This window comes from Stegodyphus dumicola, chromosome 12 (assembly GCF_044657685.1).
Source record: "Stegodyphus dumicola isolate Sdum_Otavi_A_Nest chromosome 12, ASM4465768v1".
NCBI lineage: Eukaryota > Metazoa > Arthropoda > Arachnida > Araneae > Eresidae > Stegodyphus > Stegodyphus dumicola.
This window is the reverse complement of record NC_140779.1, coordinates 27,873,743-27,883,963: the sequence shown is the minus strand read 5'-3', so window position 1 is coordinate 27,883,963 and position 10,221 is coordinate 27,873,743. Positions and strand designations below refer to the sequence as shown.

At 35.1% G+C, this 10,221-nt stretch overlaps 1 protein-coding gene across 1 annotated transcript; it reads left to right on the top strand.

Annotated features, from left to right (window-relative positions):
• Positions 1-6,522: 6,522 nt before the first annotated feature.
• LOC146993520 (protein GVQW3-like) lies at positions 6,523-6,990 on the top strand. Its single transcript, XM_085827388.1, has one exon. It carries the CDS (start codon positions 6,523-6,525, stop codon positions 6,988-6,990), a length of 468 nt encoding a protein of 155 aa, XP_085683514.1.
• The last annotated feature ends 3,231 nt before the right edge of the window (positions 6,991-10,221 follow it).

The following is a 10,221-nucleotide window of genomic DNA, read 5'->3' as shown; positions in this document are numbered from 1 at the left end:
TACAGTTAGAAATGATTGATCTGCAAAATGATATGCTAAAATGGTATTAAAAGAACAAAATTATATAAATATCTTTGGGAATATAAATATGTTCAATTAAAATCACATGCATAAGGATTTATGTCTGCGTTTGAAAGTGCTAACCAATGTGAAAGCACATTTTCGAAAGTGAAGTACATAAAATAGCAATGGAAAACATTAACATATACACTGAAGTGACAAAAGTAATGACATAGCAATATGCAAATATACAGATGGCAGTAGTATCGCGTAGAAAATGTACAAATGCGAAGTTCTTTAGCAGAGCTTTCATTTGTGTTCAAGTTATTCATGTGAAGAGGTTTTGACGTGATTATGGCCGCACGACGAGACTTAACAGACTTTGAACGCGGAATGGTAGTTGGAGCTACACGCATGAGTCATTCCATTTCGGATATCGTTAGGGAATTCTACATTCCGAGATCCACAGTGTCAAGAGTGTGCCGAGAGTATCTAATTTCAGGCATAACATCCCACCATGGACAGCGCAGTGGCCAACCACCTGTACTTAACGACCGAAACCAGCAACGTCTGCGTAGAGTTGTCAATGTTCACAGACAAGCATCACTGCGTCAAATAACCGAGAAATCAATGTGGGACGTACGAGGGACGTGTCCGATAATACAGTGCGGCGAAATTTGTCTTCCTTGGGCTATACCAGCAGAAAACCGACACGAGTGCCTTTACTGACAGCACGACATCGCCTGCAGCGACTCTCGTGGGCCCGTGAGCATATCGGTTGGTCCCTAAACGAATGGAAAACCGTGGCTTGGTCAGATGAGTCACGATTTCAGTTGGTGAGAGCTGATGGTAGGGTTCGAGTGTGGCGCAGACCCCACGAAGCCATGGACCCAAGTTATCAACAAGGCACTGTTCAAGCTGGTGGTGGCTCCATAATGGTCTGGCCTGTTTTTACATGGCATGGACTCGGTCCTCTGGTGCAACTGAACCGATCATTGACTAGAAATGGATACCTTTCACGTACTCAAACAACGATGGGTTTTTTGGATGATAATGCGCCATGTCACCGGGCCACATTTGTTTGCGATTGGTTAGAAGAACATTCTGGACAATTCCAGCGAATGATCTGGCCACCTAGATCGTCCGACATGAATCCCATCGAACATCTATGGGACATCATCGAGATGTCAGTTCGTGCCCAAAACCCTGCACCGTCAACACGTTCACAATTATGGACGTCTATAGAGGCAGCATGGCTCAATATTCCTGCAGGAGACTTCGAACGAGTTGTTGAGTCCATGTCACGTCGAGTTGCTGCACTTCGCAGGGCAAAAGGAGGACCGACAAAATATTAGGAGGTACCCCATGACTTTTGTCACTTCAGCGTAAACATTAGCAGACAAGTTCAATGATTGGAAGTACCATATTTAAACTCTAGTATACTGAAATTATTCCAAGAAAAGCAATGGCGTTCATCGCATTAGTACAGAATTTTACTGTTATATAATATTGTTACGGATTTGGTATTTAATTAATTAATGTGAGGAGAATTATTTCCTGGCAAGAAAGCACCAGCAGACAGACAACAGTCTAGCTAGGCCAAAGCGTGGAAAGCAATTGCATTATTTTTAGGTTGAAATCTTATTCAGACTGAGTCCGTTTTGGTTCTCAAAGCATTCTGATTGGATAGTCAATATTGGTCTAAAATTACTATTAGCTGGTTAAGTTTTAGTTCCATTTACATCATTATAATTACGTAAGAACCATATGACATAGAATAGTCTCGGAATGACGCAGTGCAGAGAGGGATTATTATTTTTACTTCCTTGTACGAAGTAAAAAGGAAGTATTGTAATCGCGAAAAGTATCAGGCAGCATATTTCAACGAAAATATCCATTTTGACCGCTATCGAATGCAATTTAACCATGGTTTTGCGTGATATCTGTACGTAAGGACAGAATAAAATACTCTTTTCCTTCAAAAAAATTGTAAATCTGCTTTAAAATTAATTCCGAAGAGAATTTTTCGTGGCGTCTGTACGAACGTATGTACGTGCGTGCGTACGTACGTATCTCGCATAACTCAAAAACGAGTAGCCTCAGCATGTTGAAATTTTGTATATAGGCCTGATATAACATGTAGATGTGCACATCGTATTTTGGTTGCAATAGGCCGCACCAAACGTATATAAATATATTTATATATATATCCACTCTGTTACCCGGCTCAGTGATCTCAGTTGCTTTACTCTGATATGTTTGTAAATTGTACAGTTTTTGCTTTAAAAATGATTTAATTATGTTGTTCTTATCTTCCGGTTAAGGTTTTTATGCCTTTAGTAAATCTCTATGCAATATTTTTAGAATTATCAACAATTTTAAAGTTGTTTAAGTGCCGCTAAGCCTAATACTTCTCTTGATAGCGGCCATTGATGTTTACATTTGAAACAGGAGACTAGTGGATTTGTTGCCAATCTAGAGAAACTTAGCTTCGCAACAACAAAGATAATGCGTTCATTTATTATTGCCAATTAAATCATGCTTAATTCTTTCTGGAAAATTTTCGAGGAAATAAGTGTTTAAGATTTACTTCGTAATTTTTAATATAGATATTTTGAGTTTTTATGTATTTTCGCCTTCTCGCGAAGTGAGAACTGAATTAATTAAATGAGAAATACTCAATCGTCTGTGAAAAACTGTTTCTTTTTTGTTTTGTTTGCTTAATTTCTTTATACATCATTCTAGATTTATTATAGTATTTGAATAAGACATGTGGCAACGATTAGATAATTCTATTTTCTAAATGATATAAATTTTGTCCATTATGAGTTACAATATGAACGAAATATATAAGTTAACTGATATATAATTATTCGATTATATAACAGTTAACTTAGTTTCCGTTATATACTTATTATATAAGTTAACTGTTATATAATTATTAATACTGTTAAGTGAATCGAGCGCCAGAGTGTCGCTATGGTAAACAAATACTAGAGTGAATTTTAAAAAATGCATTTATTCTATTGTGGTTTATGCGCTGTCGGCGAAGTACATTTAATTCAATCCAATAAGTTTAAATGAAATGCAAGAAAAAATGCTTATAATTTAATATTCCGTACAAGGAAGTCATGTGGTGTACACATCAGATTTTTTAGAATAGAGAAAGGAAATTTACGTTGCTAATTTAATCTTTTATATATTCTTTATTTTTCTTACATATATCATAAAAATATCACTTTCTTTAAGAAAAATTTAAGCGGTTTTTCTTAGTTGCTGTATAAATGAAATTACAAATACATATGTCTTCGAATTTGCAGCGTGGACTGCTAAGCCGAAAAACTTTACGATCTGACCTTTTTCAAAAGACTTTTTTCGATCCCTACTGAGAATATAATTTAAAATTTTAAAAGCAGATGAACGCGGTTGTTTGAAATATAGCTTGACCTTTGATAACCTGTTCTATATATTCAAAATATTATTTTTGAATGTTAGAAAGTCATAGTTAAAATATCTTTATATTGCTGTGCGAAAATAACTATAATACTTTACGTATTACATATGTACTAATCTTAGCGTGATTGATTTAAATAAAAATGTATTTAAATCATGAATTTTCCCGCTGGACAAAATGACACTCGCTGGTCTCATTAAGATCTTTATTCACTTTTTCTTCTGTATGATAACTCTTAGAGATAATTAATTGTCAGCTCGAGCTGCTGATTTTCTCTGGTACAACATTAAAACATTTCAGATTTTCTTTCTTTCGTTTCTCTTTTTCATGTTATATTATTAGATTCGGGCTGTTTAAAAGTACAAAATTTGAAGTTTTAGAAAAATAATGATAATATTTTATCAAATTAAAATAGAATGATAAAATTGCGTAAAGCGGTATCACAATGTTTAAACTGTGTAATGCAACGGAAAATTGTGTATGCATATCTCTACCAGTAAATAATGAAGGAATTGTTTGCATATATGTTTATATCTTCCTCGTATTACGCAAAAACGTTGACACCCAGAGTTACCAAATTTTCAACATAAATATGCACTTCGAAGCCAAATTTTGAGTTTCTAATACGTTTTATAATCATTTCATGCTTTGTACGAATTTGCTATGAATATTCTTTCTACTTCTGAATCTGATTGATTTAAATAGAAATGCATTTAAATAATGAAATGTCTTATCAAAAATATTAAATATTTTAACGAAATGGCGCTAGTTGGACTCATTAAAACAGCGTATTCTTTCTTTTTTATATGAATGCGGCTTTCCTACGCGGCGGGCCGCGCAAGTGGCTTTGTAGATTGCACATTTTTCTCATTTATGCAACCTTTCTGAATAGGCCATTGAAGTTTGTTGTACTTTCTCTTTTAATATATACATTTTTCAAATGCGTCGTAACGTATGCTGTTTCCGGGAATTAAAAGTGAGATATTGAATTGTCCCATTTTTTTGAATCGGTGTGCCTGCCTCTGATGGTTTAGGGGGGCATCACGTGACACCACTAAAGGTCTGATAGAAAAGGGAAGGGATTGGAAAATGCGCAGATAAAAGTGTCTATTACCTATGAAGAAAGGATGGGAAGAGTCGTTAAGGGGCGGAAAATGAATTCTCATTCCAAAATTTCTTATTGAGAAAGTGGGTCACATAGTATCTCAATGCAAAATCCATTTCTTTTTAGTCGTACTCCTACTCTTAGTCTCATTCACTTCGCTTACATTTGGCAGAACTATCTGAGCTGATTCGAGTACAAAAAATTGATTACTTTCGAGAAAGAGCCTCAAAACAAACTTGACCTCCTTATAGTATTCTTCAGTTGTGTAAATATCATATTACATTTTCTCTTTAGCAAATCTTTACCTTGTAATTCAGTTTCCTTTTATTTGAAAGTATTGCTGTGCTTTTATAAATATTTTAATGGGACAACTGTGGTTATAGATCATGGTAACCTTTCCATCATTTCCTTTTCCATTTAATTATTATATTTGTCTGTGTATATCAAGAGTGTATTAGCGGTATATACATATTTTTAAATTCATTAGGTTATATCTATGAATCTGACATTTGAAATTTAGAAAATTAACTTTCTGTTCATATGATCAAACCGACGAGGGAAGTTTATTACAATTTTCATTCGTTTGCTTACTATTTATTTGAAAATTATATTACATTACTGTAATATGCATTTAAGTATATTGTCTTTTTACTGTAATATACATTTAAGTATATTACAGTAAAAAACTAATGTAATATAATTTTCAAACAAATAGTAAACAAACGAATGAAAATTGTAATAAACTCCCCCAGTGTACTATTTTTAATTTTTTACTCTGTTCCGATTACTTATATCTTATAACCCTCTCCCGGTTAACTGAGAGTTACCATCAGTAACAAAATATTCATAAGTAATAAAGATATATTATATTGTAATATTCATATTTAACTAATATTAATAAGAAAGAAACGAATTCACAAATACAAATTAGATTTTGAAAGTTTTTTTCTGAATTTTGTTGTAAAATCTGTATAGGATTTCTTGTGCAAGCTAAAATCGTGCATACGTATTTGGTAAATACATGCAAATATTTTTGTTCCAGGTCAAGAAGACTATGGTGCCGGGCTTTGGTATGGATCGGATATGGGTAAATAAATATATTTTCTTCAGCTATATCACTAAATATAACTCTAATATAAGTTACAGTATATGTACAAGCTATCTTCATGCAGTATATATGCTTACGTAAAGACGATCTCAAGTTCCTAATTGAAGCAGAGGTAAAAATGTCGTTGGAACAAATATTATCTCCTTAATTAATTAAAAATTTTCTAAATGACTTAAAAAAGCCAATTTATAGATCTGAACAAGTAGCGAAGTTAAGAGAAGCCACCTATGCTGCTCCGCAGTTTTAAATAAAAAGCTGCCATGCTAATTGATACTTCATACTGTGTATTTTAAGAAATTGAATTCAACAAAATATTAATATTATTGATATTAATTATAAATGTTTATGCAGAAATAGCATAACTAAATTATAGATTAAAAATTTTTGAACTTGTTTAAAAAAAGAATAAGGGAAAAAATACTTACATTTTTTATTGCAACATGATCATATAAGAGTTTAAATAAAAATTTAATTAGGCGTTTGTCTTCGTCAAATGAATAGTAATAATTATCTGTTAATGTTCATCAACTGAACATTAATAAGCATCTATTCTTCAATTGAATAATAAAAATTTTAATGTTATATGTATTGAAATTAAGTGCTAAACGAATCTTAAAATTCAAATTTTCAAACAATAATCGCATTTCTCGTTAGTATCAGAGTAATTTTAATAACCTTCCTTAAATACGAGGGTTGGAGCAAAACTCATGGCAACTATTTTTTTCTTGTAGATATGTGAACGGATCACAAAACGTATATGTGTCGCGTGGAAATTCTGCAGGCATAATGCATGATAGCTGGCTCTGTGGTAGCGAGGGTTCTGAAATCAGTTTTAGTTGGTGAGTGTCGTGCGAGATGAAAGTAACCCGTGTTGAGCAGCGCGCTTACATCAAAATAGCCGTTCTCCGAGGGAGAAATGAGAAGGAATGTCAGAGTGAATTAGTAGAAGCCATTGGGAACAATGCCCTACCATATCGAACGGTAGCTCGGTGGGTAGAAAAGTTTCAGCAAGGACGTGTGTCAACCAGTGATGAACAACGTTCGGGACGACCGGTGAGTGTACGGACCAACTTGGCACGTGCCGTCATTGAGAACCTCATGGATGAAGACAGACGGTGGACGTTACTGGAGTTAGAGAGTGCAACTGGCATCGAGAAACGCACCGTCCACAGGATATTGCATAATGAGCTACAGCTACGCAAAATCGCTTCGTGGTGGGTACCGCATGCACTGACGGAAGTTCAAAGGTTGTGCGCTATGCAATATTCTCCGACCACTTTGCATGCTGGCAACAGGACGGCGATCAATTCTTGTCACGAATAATTGCCATCGATGAATTTTGGGCCAGGGCATACGATCCAGAACTGAAACTTCAGTCCGCGGAGTGGCGACATCCTGGATCACCAAATCAGTAGAAGGTCCGTCAGAAGCTTTCCCCAGTCAAATTGATGGTGATCGTCGCGTATGACATCAGGGGTGTCATTGCTTGCCACTTTGTAGCTCATGGCATAACAGTGTCTGCACAGTACTACAGGGACTTCCTGGTGCGACAGGTACGACGTGGCGTTCGGGATAAACGTTCGGATCTTGTGGACAGTGCGATAATTCTGCACGACGATGCAAGACTACATAAATATATGGCAGCTACTCCTCCGTTGGGGATGGGAAGAATTAGAGCACCCACCGTACTCTCCTGATCTTTCGCTCTGTGACTTTGATCTCATTCCCAAGATTAAGGAACCAATACGTGCAACACGAGAGGACACACAAGAGGACAACACGAGAGGACAGTGCAACACGAGAGGACAGTGCTAATGCTGTGCGCCAACAGATGACTCGATTCACACATGATGCGGCAAATGCTGAGGCTGATGGTATTCAGCGCCTCCCACATCTTTGGCAGCGTGTGGTGACAGTAGCAGATGACTACTTTGAGGGTCTTTAGGCCCAGGTTTTCATGTCAACTTTATGTGTATTGTGTTATCATTCTTTTGAACGGTGAAGGCCATATTGCCCTGTATGCTACCATAATAAATTCGTGTGTTACGATATTTCAGTGCTATTTATTGTCCACACATGTAGTTAGGATCTTGTCCTTTCGTTTGTATATGTCAGATTTTCCAACTGGACTGGTCTCTTTAAGAAAAAAATAGTTGCCATGACTTTTGCCCCAACCTACGTAAAATAATTAAAAATTTTTACATTCGTTATATATTTTAAAACATAATTACGAAAAACTAGATTTGTTGCTATCATAAAATTTTAATCATTTTTATAAAAATAGTATTAAACTTTTAAAATCTAATACAAACAACATTAGATACCTAAGTTTTAAATTAGTACTTAATTATAATTACTTACTTCATGTAATGAAAAACGCTTAGCATACATTATTTATAATGTAACATTTAATAAACTCACAAAGTTTGTAATTTAAAAATCATTTCGGAAATATTCATTCTTAAACAATATTTTTCGTTTTGCAAATCAATACAATTAAACTTCAGAATGTTTCACTAAATTTAGATGAAAAATTTAAAATACATTTCACAATTCTCATCTTTTTGCAATTCTGAAAAAACGTCAATTGATTTAGTCGATCAAAATAGCTGAAGAAGAAATTTAACACGAAGATCGATGCCGCAGACTCAAAACACATGTAAAGTAAACATCAGCCTAAGAACCTTGAACCACTTATTAATATATTCAGATGAATGATTTTATTTTTACTTCCAACGTAAACGATCACTAGTTATAAAGCAGAGTTAGATTGCACATTTAATTACTAGAAAGGCAGGGCAAAGCGATGTTTTTCTTTTTTCATTTTATTCTTGATGTGTGTGTGTGTGATTATGGCAAAGCCTCGAGGGCTCTCTGCCTAAGGGGAGGGATGCCTTCGTGGAGGACTTTCTAAGGGAAACTGGCTCGTATACACGTTACACATGGGGAAAACCACGAAAACGCCCATGCAGCCAGCCCGTTCGCGAGATTCGAACCTCGGACCGAACTACCAGTGTTCAGCGACTTTACCGCTCGGCCGCTGGTGGGCCCCATTTTTTTTATTCTTGATATTGCTAGAAAATTTCACATTTTTAAATCCACGATGTAATTCCGTAGATGTTTGTTCAATCAAGCAAGAATAATTTTGCACAAGCTCGAGTAAGGTTTGCAATAAGACTATTCCACTATTGTAATAAAACTGCGCTATTATTGTAATAAGATAACTTAGTGAAAGTACATTGTAACGGATTGACGATGGTTCTCTGGGTTATAACTTGAAGAGACTTTACTACGTAGTTAGAAAGATGACGCTCGGAAGACAGACATGGCCGCTGATTTTGATGATTTGATTAACGTAATTTTATTCCATGATAATGCACAGCATCACTGTGGGTGCGCTATGCATCCTCCCAGTTTTTTGCAGCTTCCGTCTTCTTGAACTTTGGACGAAATTGGAGCAGTAAAGTCTGAGCGTAGCTAGCGGCAAGGCGACACAAACGTCTAGAATTAGAAGAAAAGAGAGAAGAAAGAGAGTTGCGATGCAATTAACTTTTTATACCGAATTCTATTTTCAGATTATATGACTCATCTAAGGTTAAGTTTTCATAGATAAGCGCATCAGAATTGCAGGGAGTTTAGTTAGGCAAACTTTGTTATTTTAAAAATGAAGACAGGAGAAAAAAGCAGTATAGGGTCTTTATGGAACTGTATATAAAATACTCATATTAAAGCAATTAATTTATATTTACTATTTTCAGATGTATCCAAATTTGGAGCAGGTAATTGAATTTCCAAAGAAATTATTTATTCTTTGAGCAATTTATCAATGTAATAGTAGACGACAACTTAATTTTCAAATTAATAACTGAATAATTTAATAAAACATTTGTTTGCTACTCTGTTCTTGAATAAATAAAGCATGCGTTTTCGAGCAACGTGTACATTTTATAGACATTGAAGACTCATATACAATAAAAAAGTAGTCAGCCTATTCTTTGCTGTTAAAGGAAAGCTTTCGATTTCACGTTGCTTAAGTGATTTTCTGTATTACGGAACATTATTGTCCACCCATATTAATATTATTCGAGGAATGATTCTGTGCATAAGCAAAAAATCTTAATCCTTTTCCAGAAACGAGATTTCAGTTATGCTTCGGTTTATTTCATGGTATGGTATGACCGTGAAGCAACCTCCTTTTTTTATTTCGTTTTTTAAATGCAGCGTGGCATACAGGCAATCAAAATGACCTCAGAAGAAAAGATATCGAAACGTTTCTATTAAATAATAAAGAAAAATGCTAATGTCAATCTGTGAGATGAAATATTAAAAACATTCTTTTCTCCCCTAAAATGGGCGTCGAACTTTCCTGATAAGCTTCCATCCAAAGCAGGCCAATAGCGAGTTCGACTTGTATTCAGTGCCAGGTTATGGGCTAGCTGCATAGGGGTTTCTGGGCTTTTCGTATGTAACGTGGGTACGATTGAGTTTCCATGACAGAGGTCCTTAACTAACGCATGTTTCCGCTTAGGTAGATCACCCTAATGTGTTTTGTTA

Coding starts and splice junctions, on each gene's coding strand:
- LOC146993520 (XM_085827388.1), top strand. CDS start 6,523: ATGAAAGTAACCCGTGTTGAGCAGCGCGCTTACATCAAAATAGCCGTT.